Source organism: Castor canadensis, chromosome 6, assembly GCF_047511655.1.
Source record: "Castor canadensis chromosome 6, mCasCan1.hap1v2, whole genome shotgun sequence".
In the NCBI taxonomy this organism is placed as follows: Eukaryota; Metazoa; Chordata; class Mammalia; order Rodentia; family Castoridae; genus Castor; species Castor canadensis.
The window spans coordinates 64,997,828-65,021,984 of NC_133391.1; the positions used below are offsets into that span (position 1 = coordinate 64,997,828).

Sequence of the window (24,157 nt, forward strand, 5' to 3'; positions counted from 1 at the left end):
GCGTGTGCTTGGAGGACAAAAAATGTTCGTTCCCTGAAATTAGATTGAATGAATTATATGATTCTAAGAAGGCCATTCATGTGTTCATTTTGTGAACTTTTAGTGAATGATGACCATGTGCAGAGCACTGTATTAGATGCTGGGAATAAAGAAACAAATGAGGAATTATTGCCAACCTCACAGAGCCCATACCTTGGGAGAAAGGTAGACAGAAATTGTGAGGAAGAGAATGGCCCAGTAGAAGAGGAAGTTTGAGGAAAGCTAAGTAGAGTTGGATAAGGTAGTGAAAGATTTCTGAATGGACAAAGGCAAAGAAGGGCTTAGTTTCATGCTGGGATCAGAAGGTAGATTACTATGGGGTGGGACGTAAAGAAAAGAAGGTGATAATGTGTAGACTACCTTTCCAGAAACTTCTCTGAGAAACCAATGAAAAAGGACCAAAGAAATAAGTAAATATAAGAAGTAATGTAGGATAAAGAAAAAGGTTTTGTTTGTTTTCTTTCACTTACATTTTAAGATGAATATGACTCAGTTGCTGAGAGGATGGTGAAAGAAAAGGAGAGGCTGGAGACTCAGGTGAGAGAGGAGACCATTTAGTCGAGGCAACAAGGCTGCTGAGAAGACCACTGGGATGGGATGGGATCCTAGGCTTTGATGGAGGCATTAGCAAGGAGTGTTGCTCATTCCCAACAGAATGAGGAAGGAAAAGAGCATATGCAGATAGGTTTCTGGGTGCCAAGGGTGCTGGTGGGCAATGGGGAGGAGGACCTGAGGGAGTTTGTGCTTAATCATCTTCTCTGTTGATGCTAAGGGGGGTAGAAGTTGGGTCACATTGGTGATGATAAGGGTGGGAACATTTCTTTATTGAGCACTTAGTGTTTGTGAAGCATCATTGTAAGAGTACAGAAATTATCTATTCAGTGCTCGTAGTATACTATGAGATGGTTAAAATTATCATTCCTGGAAATGGGGATGCAGGGAATTGACTGGCCTGAGTTCATAGATCTGGTCAATGGTAGAGCCAGATTCACATCCCACTCATTCAGAGCAAGTTACTTTAAGACAATAGTATTCTGTCTTCCGAAGTTGGAGAGGAGGTTTAGTCAAAGTAAAGGGAGTCAGCAACAATGTGGGAGATAAAGCAAGGGTGGGTACCACCAGACAAATTTTAAAGTAAATCCCGAGGGACATGAAGAGATGATGAATTTATAGTGGCACTAATCTGACTTTCCTCATTTTTAATATTAAGAATGGTGGGCCAGCTTATATTCAGGATCTGTTCCAAGCAGGTAATTCTATGTATGACTTACTTTCATGAACATTTATGTGTAATTCCTGAGACTTTTCTTTCTTTCTTTGTGTTGGCAACCCTTTAGACCTTTTGTTTGAATAGCAATATACATTTGTTTTCTTAACCTATATACTCTACTCATAAAAATTTCTCAGCATCTATAGAGAAGTGTACTTCTCCTATGGCTATACAGCACAAATTAGAGTCCCAGGTCAGTCAGCAACCAGAACCATCAAATAGTTTTCAAATGCTTGTCCCCCAGGCTATCTTTCTTTTCTCATTAGTGCCATATAGAAGCAAAACTTGAAATTAATTTTGGTCTAGAAAATCCAAGCCAGGGTTTTATTTAGTCACTAATAGCATCTCTGGTACTTGTAAGTAGTGAAAATATGCCTGCAAGGCAGGACTACCTCCAACATTTTCAGGTACAATGAAAGGAACACTGATAACCTTTTGCACAAAGCAGGCGTGCTGTGTGTGCAGCAGGGTGTAATAAGAGTTTGCCTGCAGGGCATTCGAATGGAGGAATACATTTGAAAGATATTACAGGTCAGAAATTGTAAGGCACAAAAAGCTGACACATTCCCTAGCAAGGGCTGCCATATAGATCTATTGCCCAGACACAATAGTGAGATCGATGCTCTCTGAAGAGAGAAGGCCCTGGGAGCCCAGTCCCCACAGCCAGCCATTAACACGCCCATCGCACTGTCACAGTTACTTTAGAAATCGGTTTGATGGAGCAACAAGAGTGAGAGATCATTTAGTTCACTGTTGTGGAGAGCAGACACTGATGATGGCGGGGGGGGGGTGCAGAGCTTGGAAGTGTTCATCACAACCGCCTGAAGGCAGTGTCACTGATGGACTGCCCAAATTGCTTAATGGATGGCCCAGACAGATTTTGCCGTTTTCAAGAGGTCTGAAATCTGGGCTATTCTTTGGTCACTACCTGGAGGGAAAGAGAATTGCTAGCTCCACTCCTCCATCCTCATCCTGGAAAGAATTGCCCTCCTCCTAGCTGCTCTCCTCTGTGATGTTTCTGTGCCTCACTTTCCTCATTATTAAAATAAGAATAAGAGCATTTGCTCCATGTGCTTGTGAGGATTAAATGATGAAATACACAGCATCAGAAAGACAAGTAAATGATACTTGAGTGACAGTGATGACTTCCACTATACTTTTTCACACACTCCAGTCTTTTGACTTAACAACATTTAGGGCAGCTCTCTTTGAACATTTCATCTTGTCCCACAGGCCACACCTTACTTTAGCTGGTGCCTCTCCAGACAGTAGCCCAGATGAAGTGCTTCTTTTCCCCCATTACTTTCAACCTTTGATCATGGATGTCTGTACCATTCATGCCTGGTTTCGATTGCTTCTGGCACACTGAGAATTCTATAGATATTTATTTACATTATTCATGCTAGTGACTTCATATGCAATGGCTGGAAAGATGCAGCTGGGCTGTTGTGCTGTTTAACTCCACTCCACATCATTTATTGATTTTTTAATTTAACTTGGTGCAACATCCATTTCTCAGCAGATCTGTGGGTTTAACTCCAAAATCTAACCAAATCTAGCCTCTTCTCGCTATCTAAGCCACAATTCTCTCTCCTTTGGTGATTGTAGTGGCGTCCTTGCTGGTCTCCCTGCTTCTTCCTTGGCTCCACTGCATGGCTTGTGAAAATGTGTTGTTCCCCGTCCCCACCTCCCTGGTGTTTCCCGGTATAATTGGGATACACTCTATGATCCAAGTCTGTATCATCTGCTCTCATTCCCTGACTCTTCGTCATATGCCTTTCAGGATATCTCATTGCTCAGCCTTTGTCTTCCTTTCTTGGAACACACTAGTTTCACTTCTGCCTTTGCACTTGATATTTCTTCTATGTGGAACACCTTCTCCCTGAAGCCTTACGTGATTGACTTCCTTACCTTTGGTCAGTTAGAGCTTACATCTGTAGAGATGTTCCCTGACTTCCATAGTCACAGAATGTTCCCTGTTTTCTGTCACACTCTGGCTTTATCTTTTTAAAAATGATGCTCTCTGAGAATATTTGGTTTGTTTACTTGTTTTTTGTTGGCTTTTGTTTGTTTGTTGGTTTGGTTTGGCATGTCTTCTCTAGGAGATATGCCCCATAAAAACAAGAATTTTGTCTATTTTATTCACTGCAGTCTAGCTATCATTTAATGTCTAACACAGTTCTGAGCACACTGTATTCAGTAAATATTTGTAGATGAAAGGAATAATGGCATAAATGTGCCAAGAGAGTAATGGTGCTAAAAAGGAGATATGAGGTGCTTTCAACTCAGTAGAAGAGTTGGAGGTTGGCAAAGCTTCTGCAGGAGTCAAAGAGGAGGTGGCCAAGAGTCTTCCAGGGAAAGGGCATGAGTTGATATCTTTCCTTCAATGGCCTTAGTAGCACAGGTTCCTGTGGCTTCAGGATTCATGTTGGTGGGTGCAATAATGCAGTTATCCTTAGCAGAAGATTCCTTGTCCTTGAACTGGCAGGTGCAATAAAATTGTAGAAGCCAGACTAGGTAGATCAGATGGGACTTCCCCAAATGTGGCGGAAAATGTGTATCTGGGAACCCCACACCCTCAGGAGAAAGAATACTGTAGGTTAAGCAGGAAGGATATTACTCATTTGGGGGTGTGACTTGAAATAGTGGCACAAGACTAAGAAAATCATTTGAAAGTTAGCCTTTATGTGAACAGAGAATGCTCAATAATTTTGCCATCTAAACTTCTGCATATTCCTCCTCAAGGTGAATATTCTGTGTGATGATATTGAATTTAACTATTAATTTGTACCCAAATGCAGTATGAGCAGTAAGAAATTAGGTGAAGAAATTCAAGTTGCTAATTATTTCAAACCACATAGCAATGAGTAGAATTTCATTAACTTTTTTAGACTCCCCTCTTATCAAATAAATAGCAGAAATAACTTAGCCCAGTTTTTTAAAGAAAAATGTTCATATAAGGGATAGAAATATTAGATTGCAAATCTTTCTAATTTCTTTCATATAGACATATCAGAACCATTTTCTGACTGCAGTAATGCACTTCCTGACTGCTCTGCTTACAGTGAAATAGTGATGAGAATTAGATGGTCTTTCTATAATCTCTTGTTACCTCCTTCTACTATTCAGGCTAGCACCCAATTCTACTAGAACCACATAAATCTTGTCTTGGTGGTGGGGGGCTATGTTGTTAGTTGACCAATTAACTGTTCTAGATTCTTTTATAACCCAGGGTCTATCATGGCTATAGCTGATATCTTATTGTTTGTGACTATGCCAAAGAATTTGTATTATTTTTTTTCCTATACTGATTTGCTGGGGTACACTGTGGCATTTACAAAGGTTCTTACAATGTATCAAATATATCATACTTGGATTCACCCCCTCCACCACTCTCCTTTAACTCCCCCTTCCCCAATTCCTAGAATGGTTTCAACAGGTATCATTTTTGCATTTACATACACGTGTACACCTTTTTTGCTCCATATTCATCCTCTTCCCACTGGTACCAACCCCCCCCTTGGGAGTGGAGGAAGGACCCATTCCGCTTTCCTGTTCTCTGATTTTGTAGAAGAACAAAGAGAAAAAGAAAAAAATGACATTTTTGCTTGTTTGAGATAAAAGTAGCTACATAGGAAGTTTCCTTGTGATATTTCCATGCATAAATTTTTTTTAAATACTTGAAATTTTCCTTAGATTAAACTTTTTAAAAACAAATTGTTCTCTTTTCTTCTTTGGTCAAAGAATCTTTTAATTCATAGAAATTCTTGTTGATTTTAGGAGTTTGAGAATTTGTGACTGTGGCCTGGAACAAATTAAACTCACTTAAGGTATATAAAACTAATAAAGAGTAGAAAGTAATAAAATGATAATATTTATCTTACTTATAAAGACTATTTCAGTAGGTTATAAGAACATACTTCTTCACCCATGAATGAACGATTTCATCTTAAAATCCTCTGTAAACCAGATGGTTTTAGCATTTACTACTGCTACACAAAACTAATGAAGATGATTCTCAAAAAAAAGTTTATATTTTAATGAGATTGATTTGAACTTGATGTTGGCATTCAATTGAGAATTTTAACTTATATAAAAAAGGAAGCTCCTTAAAAATAACCTTGTGTTGTTAAATTTGTACTAAATAGCAGATTTATCCATGCTATACATTAGGACTAAGAGTATTTAGACCGCATCAAAGTTTAAAACTTCTTTAAGACAGAAGATATTGTAAGCAATATGAAGAGCTGTTGGGAATAGATTTTTCAATATATAAAATAGACAAATGACTAATATGTAGAATACCTAAAGAAATCCTGCAAATCAGAGCTGGGGCATAGGTCAAGTGGTAGAAAGCTTGTCTGACAAGCACAAGACCCTGGGCTCAATCCCCAGTATTGCAAAACAAACAAAAACAACAAGCAAAAGCCCATCCAAACCCCTACAAATCAGTAAGAAGAAAACCCCTACTTTAGAATAGGCCAGAGATACAGTAAGTAATTGAGAGGGAAGGAAATTTGATTAGCTAATGCATGTACGAGACAAAACTTGAATTTGTAGCAACCAGGGAAAAGCATAATAAAGAAGCAGACACCAGTTTTCACCACCAAATGGACAAAAGTAAAGAAGACTGAAATGCCAAGTGTTGGCAAGGATGTGAAGTGAAGCTTCCATATAGTACTCCCATGAGAATAAGTTATCTCCGTAGCTTTAGACATCATTTTGCAATCTGTAGAATAAACTTTTAGTATATGAGACCATATGATCCAGAAACTTAATTTCTACTTCTTTATAAGTTACTCATATACCTTAGGGAAACCTTTGCATAGATGTATGAGGGGATATATTCTTTGTATTTTCTTAACAGTGAAAATAGGGAAACAACTTAAGTTGGCCTGTGTATGGGAAAAGATAAATGTATTGGGAGGCTCCTAATACAGCAGAATGCTAGGCAGCAGATTCGAGCAATGGACAAAGCATACCATGATTATAAACTGCTATGTAGAATTCCACGATAGGAGCAGAAGAGTCAAGATTGGTTAGGTCTCAATATCGTAGTGTTGAGTGAAAAATGCAAGATGCACAGTGATGTATACATTTTATGTAATGATAACGAACTCGTGGGCAATTCTGTACATTATATCTGAACACCACACATAGAAACGTGCACACACACACACACCACGTAGACTCTCATAGTCAGAAATTTTTTCTCAAGAAAGCTGTTTTAAATTTTTCAAATCATTCATTTGGCATTGAGGGCTCTGGGTTGAGTTTTCTTACTGTGAGGTTTTAAGCCATTGAAGTCTCCAGATGTTTTAGTTCTCATGTCCAAAATGAAGATAGTAAGATTTGCACAGTGGTACACCTGGGTACTTAATGCTCTCTTCTCTCCTCTGCCAACAGGTAAATGAAAGGAGGGGGCAATGGATGTAGGTCTTTTGTTCTTCAGCATCTCTGCACTCTAACACTGAGCATGCAACATCTCGGGTGATGAATCTCGTCGTGTCCAGTCTCCTTTAATAGATAAAGAAATTTCAGACAAAGGATTTGTCTTAGGACCAAGTAGCATGTGCTCAAGAAATAGAATTAGTAGCCACAGAAAATTCTTAACAATAAAAGAATAAATGAGCCAAAGAATGAAAGTATGACAGGACTCCATAAAGCAGCCGTCCTGTGATAACTCCCGCAGTCGTTACTATTCTTTTGACGTCAGTGAGTAAATGTAATCCTCCAAATCCTCACTCAATCCCAGAGCCCAGTTTATATCCTTGAGATTTTCCTGCACTGTGAATAGGTCATCAATATGATCTCATGGAGAGACACCAACTTTTATACTTAAGTACATGAAAGTATAAAAGTTTTATGTCCTTTTTTTCTGGTTCATGATTTGAGATAATACTACAATGGAGTTATAAAATGACAGTTCATGCTTCAAAAATTCATGTAAGGAACATTCTTAAAGAAGAACTAAGCCCTGTCTCGGCCACTGAATAAAATTAAGTAAGTAGCACTGAGTGGTTGTCCAGTGTGGCTGGCCGCCTGTCAGCTCTTGGTGGCTTTTTGACATGTGAAGGACACGGGGGTTTATTGCTTTCAGGGGATGTGGAAAATGCATTTTTATTGTTCTTCTTCATGGATGGAGAGGCTTTATAAAGTTGTTTTATTTTTAAAGTGCTTGATGTTTTGAATGCAATTCTTTTCTTTTATAATAACAAAGGGAAAGACACACTACTGCCTTGTTAGCCAGAAGCACAAGGAATGAAATCATAGGGAGATAAAAGGCCAAAGGGGACCAAGGCTTAAGAAGAAAGGGTGTATGTTTCAGGAAGAACCACATTTTTTATCCTTTGAGACTGCAGAAAATTATTTTAGTCTCTTCTAAAAAAAACATTCATTCTGTAGAGATATTTTCTTGAAAGTGACTTATTTGTGTTTTGCCTATGTTAGAAGATACAGAGTTGAATTTTCTTCCCTTTTAATTTTTCTTATAGTCATGAATTTTCTTACAGTTAAATTAAATGTAGAATACCTCAGCAAACTTCCTACTTTTTTCAAGTCAATGTGCTGACTTTGATGTGTTTTAATAGATACTTGACATTTACATGTTAAGGGTACTTAGAGCCTTCATTACTTCAAACAGCAACCCTGGTGAGGTTACTTATGGGTTATAAACTGACGTCTCTTTCACCATGATAAGCTTGAGTCAGCCTGTTATCCCCCCGTAAGTATCTGGTAAAAATGTGTCTCCAAGGTTGTTGACTCCATATAATTTACAATTAAACTTGTATCGCAGAAATATTAAACTAACATTTTTAAAAAATCCTAGTCTGTTCAATTCAGCTAGGTAGGGTTGTTGAGATATAACACAAGTTCTCAAAACTGGGCACTTCCATTGCTCTATGATTCAGACTCAGTTGCCTTAAAGAAGGATCTTATAGTTCCCAATGTGTTTCCAGGTTGCTTCTGTGGTCTCGGCTGGTGAACCATGGCATAGATAAACAGGCATAATCACGTCAGTGGATCATTTGGTGTTTTCTAATTTGCTAAGATTCTCCGGATTTTATTTTCTGACAATCTATTTTTTTATGTGAAGGTGGCGATTGCTATGAAATCCATGTTTGCTTCTTTCTCCTTTTACATTTATTGGCCCCATGCACAAGCCTGAGCTGCTGGAATACAATCACTGGCAAGGAGGACATTTCCAAGTCCAGTTTTACCTGTCAGTTGCGAATAGGATGTAAGTAAGGTGGGGTTTCTTTGCAGGCCTGAACTTATTCCACGCTTGCTTTTTAGAATTTCTGGGTAATTTTATTTTTGAAATTCACATTATGAGAACCAAGTTGACATTTTTAGCATGAATGATTCATGCAAGACAAACAAACAGGACAAACCAATGTCAGTTGTGTTGCTCCAGCTCCATATTTACCTGAGGGTATTATCCTTTGGTGTTCTTTTTCCCAGGGTTATTACTGAAAAGCTGGTCCCCTGGCCTCAATGCCAGTTCACAACAAGAGCAGAGTTTTTTAGGAAAAGGAATTAAAGTTTATTATTTGTCAGAGAAAGAGCAGGGCAGAAAGAATCAACCTCTCAAAGCTCTGTCATACTTCTGAGAGAAAATGTCCAGTTTTTAAAGGGTAGTTTGGGGCTCAGCTAGACTGTGTGATGAAATGCATGTCCACTGGCCACACTTCTGAAGCTGTATGTTTTGGATGACAGATTTACTTCTCTGGTGCTCAGAGAGAGAAAAGGGATAGAAGATTACCTGGTTCAACTGAGAAGTAAGGGGAGTTAGCTTTGGACTCTCCAGCATGTAGACAAAGTGGGAAAGAATGTTAGTATAATTAGTAATCAAATTATACTGGCCAACATGCAAGCTGGCTATAACCAAAATTTTTCCTTCTTGTAGAACTGGTTAATTTACAGTCCACTGTCAGTTTATTTCTTCCATTCCTATAGAGAAGGGACATCACGACCATCTAACTCTTTCTTGCCTTTAGTTAATTCATGGGCCCAAATGAGGAGTCAGTTCTCCTCAGCCAAAGCAGCCTGTAAACCCTGGTTACAGGATGGGGTGTTACAGTATGCATACCACAGGATAAAATTGCTTTTGCTACTAGATCTGTTGCTTGTCACACATAACAACTATCATTTGTGTCATTTGTATGCTACACCACCCTCATTTTGTAAAGATGCAATTCAATATACAAAGGTCAAAGACTTGCCCAAGGTTCCCTACGAAGTGGACACAGTCCAGCCAGGCCCAAGTCTGTCTAGTGTATTCCTTTTCTCCATGAGCCAGCTGGGAATTCTGTAATAAGGTGAGCTTGATGGTAAACATCACCTAAGGACAGAATGATTTCGTCCTTTCTTCCCTGCTCAGCTGAAGAAGTGCTCATATGAATCAATGCCTTAACATGTCCTTATTCCCTCCTCCAGATGCCTTTCAACCTGCCATTTCTATTTGTCTCTAACTGTTGTCCCTTCATTGTCCTTTGGCTACACAAAGGCAAGAGATTTATTTTACTATCTTCACTTGTTCAACGACTTTTCCTGTTGTCTGTTTTTCATCCAGACTAGTGATTGCTGACATGTTGAGATATCTCTTATCAGAACTATTTGAACGAACCTGCTGCTAACACTTTAAAGCCTGGGAACTGTCATTTTAGACAAATAAGTATTATTTCTCAGACAAACAGCTATGATACTTTTGTTCTAGACATTTTGCCTTTGAAAGCTGGCATAAACTGTTAATCTGCACTGGTTCTTGTTTCCTATCTTGATGACCACCAGTGTTTTGGAATGGTCAGCATGGTAAGGGAGAAGATGGCAGCATCAGAGGCATTACATTGATAGGTGTGGGTTTGGTTGACCCCTTGCTTATACCTGAAGGTCAAGTGGCTGAGAAAATTGCCACCTGAGTCTACATTGTACATGGGAATATTGGAATAATTAAACCTATCTCATTGAGGGGTTGCAAGGCTTAAATAAAACAGCTTCATAATGTCCCTAATAATGCCATATATTGCCTAATAATGGTACATGTGATTGTGGCATTACACACCCAGTACACACCATCAACCCATCTTCCTTGCATGAAAGTTGGGCTGAGAGTTTAAGGTAGGTTAGGAGAGGAGAATGCATGTTGGATTTTTATGATGGTTTTATGAGTTTCTCTGCTTGTAAAAGTTATAGTTCTCTTCCTTCTTAGTTCTATTTATTTATTGAATATTTCTTGAATGTTAGCCATGTGCTAGGAATTATGAGGGCCTCGTTTTCAGGTCTGTGAAAAAATTGGTGTAGTCATACATCAGAATATGCTTAAAGATAATGATATCAATACTATTTTCACAATGACTTTCCTAGCTTCTGGTTTGCATAAAATCATTATCAACTTATAAAAGCTCTTTAAATCTGACCATCTTCTGAACTTAATTTTTTCTTTGAGAAATGTTCTATGTTCTCACTACTGAGGTAATTTCCTATTCTCGGTGGTTCAAAATATTGAGTTGGTTAACCCCAAAGGCTTGCCTGATGAGTTACTATCATTGCTTATGCTTAATGGATCATATTAGACAGAATCATAACAGTGGGATATTCTATTTACCTAAAACATAATTTTAGTATTTCACTGCAGAATGGCCTCATGGAAGGTGTTATTCTTTATGTGCAGATGGTATTTGGCCATTTTTAGCCTAAATTACTGGCAGTTTCATGTGGCTCGTTCTAATATATTGCTAAAATTGGATCATATGGTGCATACTCTTTTTAATCTACTTTTTATAATTATGATACTGCAGATACCCTTCCAGTTCATTAAATATTCTTCTATAATGTCACTTTTCATTGTGCAGTATTCTGATGTATTATTATACCAATTTTTCACCAGTGTCCTATTATTGGGAAATTAGGTTGTTTGCAATTTTTTGTTACTATAGAGTGCTGAGATAAACATTCTTGTAGCTTTGGAGGGAGTGAAATATAATGGTTTAGCACACAGACTCTGGAGGTAGGAAGTCTATGCTTAATCCTTATTACCTGTATGATTTTGAATAAGTCACATAGATCTCAATTTCTTCATACATGATATAAGGATTATGACTGTACTTACTCCATTGGGTCACTCAGAGTCAATCCATCTCAAGTGCTTAGAGTAGGGTCTACAAGCACACCTAAGTATTGCTAATGAGTTAGGCATTTAGCAATTTAGGATTATTAGTGTCTTTATATACCTAAAAGTTCATTTCTTTTGGAAAAAGTCTCCCAAAGAAAAATTTATTGGCAAAGGGCTCTAGGCACACTTTGCCAGAGCAATCTCTAAAAAGATGTGGCAGTTTGCTCTTCTATAAGACTGATTAAAAGTGTGGGTTTCCATGCAACGGGAAAGGTTACTGTCATGACTTTATCAGTCTCAACGTTATTCTCTTCCTACTTGGGGATCATGATGCACAGCTTTTTACAGTTTAACATCTCCGAAATAAGAATGCATCTAAACATCACTGTCAACCAGGTGACTGTCACAGGTTTGTTCAAGTTTGAAACCTTCTGTTGACAGTTGCTGAGATCAAAACAGAGCATCCATATGTCTTAACATCTATGATATGATATTCAGTTTCATTTGGAAGATATGAAACAGACAAACATTTATAGAAATCATGATCTATGTGTCAAGTGAGTGACAGGAAAAATAGATATGCTGTTTGCAGAAAGCTTGTTAGAATGGGTTCCCAAAATGTGGCTGAAAGACAGAAGATCCTGGGTTGTGTTTGCAAGACTGAAGAGGACTGTTGGACAGAAAGAGCTAGTCTACTCTCTCTTCCTAACTCTGTAGTCATTCCTGTTTCTTTCTTCTTGCTATACACATAGCTAAGAAAGATGACAATGTCCTTAGTGTCATTGAGTAGGAGCCCAAGAAGTCATTCATGGACCTTTGGCTGTTGCATGTATGATTAGTTCTGAATGTAATACCTCTGCATGCTCTGCTTCCTCACACCTCTACTTTCTGTTTAGAAATCCTCTGCCCTTCACTGGAATATGGAACATTCTGCTTTTAGCTCTCAGCTTAGGAATTAGTTTAGGTGGAGAAACTTTCCTGACACACTAACACTGGCTAAGTATTGTTCTTGTGTTTCCCATTGTCCCTGGTCTTACCTTACTACTTATTATATAGTACTTCATTCCCTACTGACTTGATGTCTATGCCACTAAACTGAAAGCTTCTAAGAGTGTGTTCTCTGTTGTTCATCTTTGAATTCCAGGACATGGCAGGTACTTAATAGATTTTAGTTGAATGAATTATAACACCAAGCCCATGAATGTAACCTGTGGTTGGAAGGTATATAGAAACAAGGGTTCCAGCATGAGTTCATTGTTTTGGGAGGATCCAATGCTTTATTAATTTCTCTTAGGATTGGAACATGGATGTTACTTCTGATATTACACAGTACCTTACAATTCCTTTTGTTTCCAACTCATTATGTGAGCTTATTAGCACAAGCTGTCTGTGCCTGTCTGAGATCCTCATTAAGTTGTCTCTTGAAACATTGCATGAATCTGGGTTTTGCATCCGACAGCCCATTTCCAGCTGTTGGTAAGCAAAAGCTGCAAGCAGAGCTGAATGAGTCATCAGTCACTCATCTGCATATACGTTCCTTTCAACTTCATCTAAAACAAAATTCTGTTCCTTTTCCTTTTTTACCCCTCTTAGGATACTCAAGCTATTTCCATATTAACTAAGTTTCTTCTAATTTGTAAGAGGCAGTAACCAGCCACTTACTTTTTCCTGTGGAGTGATACTCCTGCTCCTTGAGATTAAAGTGTTAAGTAAAAGATGTCAGATGGTTTTCCACAAATTGTCTGTAGAAACATGGTACTCGAGCTGAGGATAATTGGCCAAATTCTGCATTAAGCATAAGGAACAAACTTTGCCTCTTGTCTATAAGACTCAGGGAAGAAAGCTGGCTTTTGTGCTGTAGACTATGTAACTCACTGGGATACATTTAAGAGTGGATGTGTTCAAGTAGTCCACTAAGAAGTGAAGAAAAGAAAGGAAGTCACAGTGGTGCCTGAATTCAACCCAGGCTGCTGTGTCTTACTTACTCTACTTCCTGACTATTTGCTTGTGAACTTCTTTCTATATGTGGGTTTTGTTTTTGCCAGAGTATCCCATGTTAATGCACAGAATTCACATTGTGAGGTCCATGTATCAGTGGCCTTTTAGGAAAATGCAGCCAAAAGAAGGGAAGCTGTCACTTCAAAGCATGCCAAAGTGCTTAGCTACAGCCAGGAAATTAACCATGTCAGCATGATAATATTTCTTTAAAATCCCGAAACTCTTTTTCTGTGCTGATAATTATCAATTTTTGTTAGAAACTCATTTCTATATGATGAGGAGTCTTAGGATTTTCCTCCCCTCTCCTTTCTTCTTCCTCTCTGTCTGCCTCTTTCTCTCTAGTTTTTTTGTTCACTTCTGAGACAATAGATCTGGTCTCTGCTTGACTGCTTTTCAGAGAAATTGTTGAACAAGATGTAGGAAGAAGTCATGAAAGAGAATAGAGACTGGCCCTGTTTGCTCTGTATCTCTACTTCTTCCTACCACTCTCCTTTTTTATAAAACATATTCTGTAAAACATGAGGACCCACTCTTATCACAGTGTCATAATTTCAAAAAGCCCTGTCCAAATCCATCATAGTTTAAAATGATTTGATATGATCTTGATATCCTCATCGAGGTAATTTTATTAGCTAAAATTGCATTTTGTGTCAATCAACCAATTTTCTTTTGGACTTGGGGAGTGGACAGGTATTTAACTCAGTATGTGAGACGCCTGGAACTTGAAAGAGATGTGGAAACTTTGGAGAGGGTTCAGCAAGGAAGATGAGTGGAAATGAATAAACTTTTGGAAAATAAGTCCAAGTATGAAAGAGCAGAGTCAAGGTTGCCTTCACATGTCAGGAGTAAGATCATTTGTGAGACAGAAGACAGAGATAAACTGGATTGACTATACTGTGATAAAGGGAGGGGAAAAAAGGATTAAATGATGAGATAATGGATTTGTCTTAGGTGGAATGAAGATTTTTCCTTACTCTTGAGGATTGATGAACCAGGGAGCAAGTTACAAAAGACCATGTAATTTACTTTGGAGAATCTTAAAATTAGGATAAAATTTTCTGTACCTGGGATGACTAAAAAGATCTAAGGGAAGATACCATCTACCTTTTAAAAATATTTTTTCTTTAAGATCCTAGATTAAAAGAATTATAATTTTTAAATATTTTTCTGGTCTATCTCTACACACAGTAAAGAAGACAACTGATTTGACTAACAATTAGGCTTAAATCTCACTTTGGAATTACCACTAATCTTATTTTATAATACAAGATTGTGAGTTCCTAGGTAATTGCTTCTTGATCTGCATTAAATTCAGTAATTCTCATTGTTTTTAATTCTGTTAAAGTGTTTATTAAAATACTAATGAGACCAAAGCCATACTGATTAAAAACAGAATTATTCATTTAAACGTTTTAATATTAAGATATCAAAGGTGGATTCTAATGTTGGGATATGAATACCACATTACTTTTTTTTTTCCAGTACTGGAGATTGAACTCAGGACCTTGTGCTCTATCACTTGAGCCACACCCGCAGTCATTCAGTTTTTAGTTTGTTATTCAAATAGGGTCTTGCTCTTTTGCCCTGGGACAGCATCAGACTGTGATTATCCTAGCTTTGCCTTCTGAGTAACTGGACTATAGGCATGTACCACCACTCCCAGGCTACACTTCTAATGAGTTGTTTGCTGTGTACTTAGAGTTTTTATTTTTATTTTTTACGATAGTTTATTTGAAATCTGTTGAACTTACAGATTTTTCAGGAAATGAAACTTTTTTTTTCTATCATGCAAGTAATTTATCCTAAGAGCTATAGGTAGGGTGCCTCTTCCCTGGTGATCTTTATGGTATCTAATTAGTAAATAAATACACTGTTGACTGGGCAATACATATTGAATAGGCTGTGTTTTATTGTCACCCTTTATACTTTTTTGGGATCTTTAGGTTGAGATTTTTCCTTCTCTGCCCCTCCTTTCCCACTCATTGACTCTGGTTTTGCAGCCACCCCTCTTTTTCTTGAAGTTGCACTTTTAGTATATCTTTCAAATGCTACTTTCACCTTTGTCTTGCCTGGTGTCATATGCCTATTATCTTTTTATTTGTTGTCCATTTTCAGTTTCAGGTTTGTCCTACCTTTTGTATAGGTCACACTATATTCAAAGATACTAGACTATCCCCCTCCCCCACATCATCTTTCCTTTGGGAAGTAAATAGTATTTCTTAATCACATGTATTTTGACTGACATTTTGAAAGCTGTTCCACAGTTTCCTCCTTAGAGGTTCAGTCTGCTCCTCAGGAGCCCTGCTTCTTTGTCCCCTCTCCCTCTTTGCTGTCACTGGCTGGTATCTGCTCCTGCTAGCCGATCCAAGACGTTGTTCTTCCTGTTCCATCTCTCTGTCTCTTGTTGTCAATCCCGTTCTTCCCTTTTCTCACACATAGTAGGAGGCATCCCACTAAGGCATCCTACTGCACTGTCTCTCTTTGCTTAAAAGCCTTCACTACCAATACCACAAGGTGTGACCCAAACCTTAACATGCATAAAAATCCCTGTAAGAGCTGATTGCTCCCAGCTGCCTGGCCAGCCTCCTCTCCCCACTTGTACCCCTGGCTAGCCATTTATTTCTCTCACCACATCAAACTCCTACTCTGGATTTAGGGAAGAGGAAAGGCATGGATCTGGAATGTGCAGTGATGCTTAAGCATCCTACCATGGAGTGGTAGGATGTGGAGCAGTGAAAGGATGAGCACCAACATAGCCATGGATTGGTGCTGGAGCTGGGTGCCCAGCTAAGGAACGGTAATGAGGGCTCATCCAGCCATGGTCTCCAGGGGGAGAGAAAAGCTGGTTCTGAGGAACTTATGCAGAGCCACACCCAAACTCTAATACCATCCTCACTTTCTCTCCCTAATCTCAGCCTGCGATGGTGACCACTGGGGGCCTCACTGTAGCAGTCGGTGCCAGTGCAAAAATGGGGCTCTGTGCAACCCCATCACGGGGGCTTGCCACTGTGCTGCAGGTTTCCGGGGCTGGCGCTGTGAGGACCGTTGTGAGCAGGGCACCTATGGGAATGACTGTCACCAGAGATGCCAGTGCCAGAATGGAGCCACCTGCGACCACGTCACTGGGGAATGCCGTTGCCCACCAGGATACACTGGAGCCTTGTAAGTGACATACTGCCAAACAACATGGCAGACACACCTTCTCTTTCCATTCGCATCGCTTCTGCCACCTGAATCCTCGTGCCTCCACTTCTGTGGCTGCCTGAATAGCCACTGGCAAGTATGGACTCCTGACAAATACAGAGATGAGTGGTGATGGTCACTGAGCCTTACTGCTATTTAACCTTGAATACCACAGTCCAACCAGAGTCCATGCCTTCGCCTTCAATGAGGTGAAGGTAGAGAGTGAGGATGTTGTGTGAATGGCAATAGTTGGGGACTTTAGTGGCAGATTTGAGTTTCTGTTTCAAACCTCCCATGATTACATTCACTTTCTACTTCTTGGCTGTTACTGGTCCGGATTGTTCTGTTCGTTGATAAAGTTTGGTGCGTTCAGAGCCTTGAACCTTGCTTTCCTTAAGAGGCAAGGAAGAAGATGCTACATGGCCCATACTAAAAAGGTTAGTTGGATTATTCAATGCTCATGATATACTTGCTTCTTTGTTAATAAAAAGGCATATGCGTCACATATGTGCACACAAGCAGTTTAATATTTTTCTGGAGAACATTGAAACAACTATTTGACCTTTACTACTTTATTTTGTGGGAAAGGCATTTTTCTATTTGTTTCCATTAGTAAACAGAGGAAGAGGCAGACTTTGCCAAAAAAGGAAGAGAGAGAGAAAAATCTTGTTTCCTTACTGAGAAAATTACACTTGTAAATCACAGAACTAATCCTTGGAAAAAATGTAGTTGATTAGGTAAATATGTCCTGCTAGCAGTGTTAGTGTCTGTAAAGTAGAGCTAAGGAGAAAACTGCATTAGCCTAAAAAACCCTGATTTTCAGAAGACTGGATGAGCATCTTAGACTGTTTAATTGTTAATATTGCTTTTATGGGTTTTCATCAAGGTCATGATTGAATAGAGCTGTGGGAAATTTGCAACCATTGCACAGGAAAGCAAGACAAAGGCTTAGAGGAGAAGGTCCTTATGACAAAGGAGAAAATACTGAAAGCTCATTATGAAGAATATGTACACAAAGGGAATGTCTGCAAATGTTTTGATCTTCTTTGAGGTTGGGACAAACACAAAGACAAGCAGACTTAACTATAGCACAAGTGCTTTTTTTTTTTGTTTTTCAAAGTCTGCTTTCACTTTATTTATTTTTTTTTAAAGCAGTCACTCGGGCACTTGACCCCTAAGATTTCCAGATACTCTGTGTCTTAGTCCATTTCCGTTTCTATAACAGGACATGCTGGGTACTTATTTTTTATTCATATGTGCATACAAGGCTTGGTTCATTTCTCCCCCCTGCCCCCACCCCCTCCCTCTCCCCCCCCTCAATACCCAGCAGAAACTATTTTGCCCTTATTTCTAATTTTGTTGTAGAGAGAGTATAAGCAATAATAGGAAGGAACAAGGGTTTTTGCTGGTTGAGATAAGGATAGCTATACAAGGCATTGACTCACATTGATTTCCTGTGTGTGGGTGTTACCTTCTAGGTTAATTCTTTTTGATCTAACCTTTTCTGTAGTACCTGTTCCCCTTTTCCTATTGGCCTCAGTTGCTTTAAGGTATCTGCTTTAGTTTCTCTGCGTTAAGGGCAACAAATGCTAGCTAATTTTTTAGGTGTCTTACCTATCCTCACCCCTCCCTTGTGTGCTCTCACTTTTATCATGTGCTCAAAGTCCAAACCCCTTGTTGTGTTTGCCCTTGATCTAATGTCCACATATGAGGGAGAACATACGATTTTTGGTCTTTTGGGCCAGGCTAACCTCACTCAGAATGATGTTCTCCAATTCCATCCATTTACCAGCGAATGATAACATTTTGTTCTTCTTCTTGGCTGCATAAAATTCCATTGTGTATAGATACCACATTTTCTTAATCCATTCGTCAGTGCTGGGGCATCTTGGCTGTTTCCATAACTTGGCTATTGTGAATAGTGCCACAATAAACATGGATGTGCAGAGCACAAGTGCTTTTTAAGAGTTAGGTGGAAAGTTCTTGTCACTGATGAGTATGTGGCCACTCTCAAACACAAATGGTTCATTACAAAGTACTCCAAAACCAAGGATGGGACTGGGTGACCCCTCAAAGGCACTTATAACAAATCTGATCAATATTCTTGATGTTAAGTAATGAATAGTTGTTCAATAAGGAGCTGTGTTGATTTTAAGGTCCTGGGTGCTGATGTGTCTGTGAACCTGATCATCAGTGGTTGGGTAAATAATGGTGTCCTCTGTCATCCTTTAATTCCTCAGCTGTGAGGATCTGTGTCCTCCTGGTAAACATGGTCCACAGTGTGAACAGAGATGCCCTTGCCAAAATGGGGGAGTGTGTCATCATGTCACTGGAGAATGCTCTTGCCCTTCTGGCTGGATGGTAAGTTTCCTTCCCTTTCCAACTTCACCTCCAAATTCATGCACTCCAAGACACTCACAAAAGTGAGCGCTAAAAATGTACTTTACCACAGAAGAAAGTAGCAATGATAATTAAAGATTCCCAAGTTGGAAATACCTAGCCATTTTAAAATGGAAATCCTCAGTCCAAAGAGAGCAGATGGTGACTTGATTTTGTCCTGGATTTGAAGTACATAAGGATCCTCATGAAAAAGACGAAGGCCATTTATTTGCCTTGCATTTCTCTCAAAGAGAAAAAAGGGGCAAATATCTGGTCTCACAGATAACACCCAGGGCGGATGAACACTGGAATTATTTAATACTCATTTCTATGTTTTTGTCTATGAGGACACTATTCTCAGCAGAATAAGTGTTATGTGAAAATGTTATCCAGTCATAAAACTCTGGAGAGACATCGAAGCCAGTGTACCCAGTCTTGTAGAACAGAGCCCTTAGTGTGAGTAAACAAAAAGAAGCTAAGACTTACCACACTTCCCAAAAGTAGGCTATGATAACTTTTCCTCATAAAACAATGTCATAGCCTTAGTGCCATGTTGAATACATAATGCAAAGCATTACTAATTAGGCTAATCTGACGTCAGCAAATAATACCAGTTCTTAATCTGAGGAGGTTGGTTTGTGCATATATCTCTTTGAAGGCAGAAGAGTGAATGAACAATGTTTCCTTCACTGACAATGAACTTAAATGTGTTTCGTCTTCACCATCTCTCTCCATGAGTGTTGTGATGCTCCTTTTGCAGGGATTCAAATGACTTCTTAATGGCCAGATCCACCCAGGTCTCTTCTGTTCTGTTTAACTTCACTAAAACTTTGACCCTGCTGATCGCCTACTCCCTTCCATAACCACTTTGGCCTCCACTTCTCTAACAACTCTCTCTCTCACTTCTCTTCCTAAAAACCCTTTTCCCCAGTCTCCCTTTCTTGTGCACACCACACCATTCCAGCATTTCCTAGGTCTTCGTCTATCTTCCTTATTTCTTACTATCAAACCTCTAGGAATCTCATGCAGACCCACAGCTGCTGATTATCCCAAATCTTGATCTTACCATCCCTGAGTCCAAGATGTATATTTGTCAACATCCTGTCAGGCACCCCAGCCTAATAACCCATAGTCACAAAACCACCAATTGCCTGGGTTTCACCAAAGCCAGTGTTTATGCAGCCACATGTGGGGGTAGAATTGGTCTGGAATTGCTCTTTATTGCTGGCATGAAAGCAAAGGAGAACCGGAGTATCCTTCCCAAAGACGGTCTTGGAAAGTAAGGGAGAGTTCTAGATGTCAAGACCATGTGTCTTGGGTGAAGGTCAGACATGGTGAATGGGCCAAAGCCTGGTTCTAGAAGCAAAGTGTGGAGAAACTCCCTAAGGTAATGGAATCAGAAGGAGGAGCCTTTTATTGAGTGTCTGAGGATGATAGGGAGTTGTTGAGAAGTATTGAGGTGATTGTAGTAGGCCCAGAAAACTCAATTTAATAAAACCAAACCTGTCACATTCCTAAGCCCTTCTTGAGGATACTCCTCTTCTATCTTTTTTGAGGAATGATACTGGGGTTTGAACTCAAGGCCTCCCACTTGCTAAGCACACACTCTACCCCTAGAACCATGCCTCCATACTGTTTTTGCTTTAGTTATTTCTCTTGATAGCATCTTGCACTTTTTGACCTGGACCAGCCCCTACCACAATTCTACTACCTATGCCTCCTTTGTAATTGTGTGTGCCACCCCTCCCAGGCCTTGTCTACCTTTTTTGTTTTTAAATCTGAGCAAAACCAATACTTCTTATTTGTCTTAAGAGAGATGTTAGATTATCTTTGATTCCTTCTCTTATTTCATCTCTCATATTCAACCTTTGCCAGCACTGGTCCTTGAAGGGAAGAATTTTACTAGAGTGGCAGTGTCCAGAGAGTTCTGTCCTCTTTGAGTAAGGAAATGTAGGCATTTTACTCCAAGGACTTTAGTGTAGATATTGGCAGTGAAATGCTCTCATCTTGAGTTGGAAGCTTTTTCTTTTCAGCTGGGGTGCTCATGATATGGGATGGTGCTAACAACAGGCTTGGATCACAAGTCCAGTGGGTAGACAGATGAACCCTTCCACAGATCCACTGGAACCTGTTCTACACCATTTCCTCTAGCTCTGAGCCTTAACAGATGTTTCTTCATGAAAGCTTCAGGTCATTTTTTTCTGAGTTTTCAAGTTATACTTCTCCTTTACAACATTTTATTCATGCTATCATTTCAGGTGTTTTTCAAAGATGAATAAACATTCCTTTCAGATGTACACACATATGAATTTCAACTAATAGAAATAATATTGTCCTTAATGCTGCTTGTTCATCTTAGCCCTTATTCTTGCACAGTGTTTCCACAGCATCCCTAAGTTTCTGAGGGGACCATTATGAGTAGAGTCAGGCTCTGCAAGAATGAGAATTTGTCCTGGAATCCCTGCTCACCACACACTGGCCCCTGGCACATTGCTCCTTTAGTTGTGTTTTTACATTATACTAAGTATACTATGTTCTGCTAGAATGACGAGATTAGAGCTACTTTGACATCTGTTCCCATCACCACCTTGTGAACTAACTAGGGATTGTTTCTTTATCTTTGAGTCTCAGAGCTCAGCAATGTGCCTGGTATATATACGATTTTCAGCTAAGCACTAATTTGAATCATCTCTCAAAGGCTTTTTCAGTTCCAAGAGTCTGTGGAAGAACTTTCCCTGTTTGTAGATAGCTAGAAACCACCAGAGGAGACTTAATTAGCACACCAACTGCCTTTGTGGGTAGCCAGTAGTTAGAGGAAATGTATTTTCTTATGCTATCCAGAATAAACATTTACAAAACCATCTGGTGTTCACTAGCCTCCAATTTCAGAGTGCTCACAGTCTGCCTAATTTTTTTTTTTCAGAAAGAGGGACAACAAAGCTATTGCTTTGTTGAAAACATTAGAAACATTATAAAAACATTAGAAAAATACCTGTTATGTAGGATATGCTGTTTGTTCTAATTATAACACCAATAAATATCTTCAATACAATAACTCCAGTAAGTCAGAAGCTTCAAGCCCAAGTTATGTAGCTAAGTGAAGTAGAAAATAGTAATGTATTTCATTGACTTTTTTGTACAGTATTTTATTCTTATCCACATAGGTTTGGAATAAATATGATGACCATGTTTGACAGAATGGACAGCCTCTAGGTTGAGGAGAAATATCAAAGTTACTCTCTCGATTTTTTTCCCCAGGAAATAAGCTTTCTTATTGATCCTAGCTCAGAAATGCCTATCAAACCTACTGAAAATAAGCCTTCTTCCTCTTAAGTAAGTGGCTAGACTGATTCCTGCAGAAGTATTTCTTAGGCAATGTTATTGTTAATTCAGGTACACAAAATTCCAGCCTTACATTATTTTACATTTTAAGAAATGAAGCCAATGACAATGTGTATTTTCTGGAACATATGGTAAAGCGTTTGGATGCTCCATCTGCACCAGATGTTGCTGTTGATGTAACAGATGCTCAATAGGATTGTTGACTTATTGCACATGTAAGACATAAGGAAGAACACTTAAGAAGATTTATAAATTTCTTACATTGCCATACAATTTAATGTAACTGCATCTTAGGCTTCAGTTTTTAATATGGATTTTTCTTAATTTTACTATTCTGCCATCCTTGAATGTATCTTGAAATTTGAGCCTACCAAGTAAATAAGTCATTTTAAAATTTGTAACATTTTTAAGAAGAACACCTTAGGTTTTCTAAAATTTCTTAATCTAATTTTCTTGCAGCCCTGTTTCATTATCTCTCTTTCCCATTCTCTTTCCTATCTGTTCTTCTCCTTCCTTCAGACCTTTTGTGGCTGGAGGCCAATCTAATTTTCCAAATTTCTTTGAATGCAGGGCACAGTGTGTGGTCAACCTTGCCCCGAGGGTCGCTTTGGAAAGAACTGTTCCCAAGAATGTCAATGTCATAATGGAGGAACATGTGATGCTGCCACAGGCCAATGTCATTGCAGTCCAGGATACACAGGAGAACGGTAAAGAACACTCTTGTCTTTCTCTACCATTCCTAATGTATGGAAGGGAAATTTGGAGGGCTCAGTGAGCATGTTCCGTACCATGCGTCCATAACTGTTATATAATATTCCAGAAGCATTTGTGTTTGAAAGATTGTATCCTAATTTAATCTACAGTAACTGAATTACAGATAGCACTGGTGAATTAGATAATGGAGAAAGTATTTAAAAAGTCATAAAATAACAGTTATTCACCAACCACAATGGATATGCCATTCTGAAAAGTTGACCATTTAGTTCCTACATTTTTGGATAGTTTGATTTTCTAATGGAATGTGTACTTGGGTACCTTCCTGTGATTCAGCATTGTGTGAAGAATATTAGTGATTATATTCTACTGATTGTGTGGAGTAAGATCCTCTGGGGCGTCAGGGTTCTCTGACCCACATGAAGTAGGACACATGGCTGTGTCTGTGAGCACCTGGTTCTTACGTCCACTGTTCTGTATTAGATGGCAAGCTCTTACCCCAGGGCTCTGTTCACCCCATTTCTTCTAATTTTCTCTTAAGCTATATGTCGTAGAAGACTATATAACCAAGTCCATTGGATGTATGTAGAATTAGAGAAAAGAGACTTGAGGGGCAGAAGGGTGTAATGATTATATACAAAAATTTTGGAGCCTAAGTTTAGACCAGTGTGTCCTCAGACACATCCTCATCTGCAATGCCCAGGTGATAATCAGGCTTTCCTCCAGGACTCTAATAAGAAGTAAATAAGTTAGTACATCAATGGCTTTGGAACAATCCTGGAGCTTATGTGTATTTGTCACTAGGAAAGGAAATACTAGATGGTCGTGGGGCAGTTGTGGCAGGAGGTGTGGGGAAGAAGTCTGAGGGCTGGGGTTGCAACTGCCCCTTCTCTCTCTTGGGAAGTCAGTGTGACTGGATTGCAGTGGTTATGACTGAGGGTTGCTGCTTCAGAGAGCAGGTAGCACCACAGGCAGCTGCCAGCCAACACTGCCAGGATGTGGGAAGGACCTCCTAGCCACAGGGAAACAAACACTCATCCTGCAGGCTGGCAGAACTAAGTGGAGGATGACAAATAAGAGGCTTTGGGTTTGTGGAAAGGTCAAGAGGATATTGTGGT

The 24,157-nt window shown here is 39.2% G+C and overlaps 1 protein-coding gene across 4 annotated transcripts in view; it reads left to right on the top strand.

The window, feature by feature from the left end:
• Megf10 (multiple EGF like domains 10) overlaps positions 1 to 24,157 on the top strand; it is a 164,364-nt gene that overhangs the window by 93,299 nt on the left and 46,908 nt on the right. For 3 of the 4 annotated variants that reach the window (XM_074076610.1, XM_074076612.1, XM_074076609.1), the window contains exons 6-8: positions 16,337 to 16,583; positions 18,845 to 18,965; positions 22,896 to 23,032. In XM_074076610.1, coding sequence (XP_073932711.1) covers positions 16,337 to 16,583; positions 18,845 to 18,965; positions 22,896 to 23,032 — 505 coding nt within the window. The remainder of the gene's footprint in view (positions 1 to 16,336; positions 16,584 to 18,844; positions 18,966 to 22,895; positions 23,033 to 24,157) is intronic. The other variant, XM_074076611.1, reaches the window with a different exon arrangement.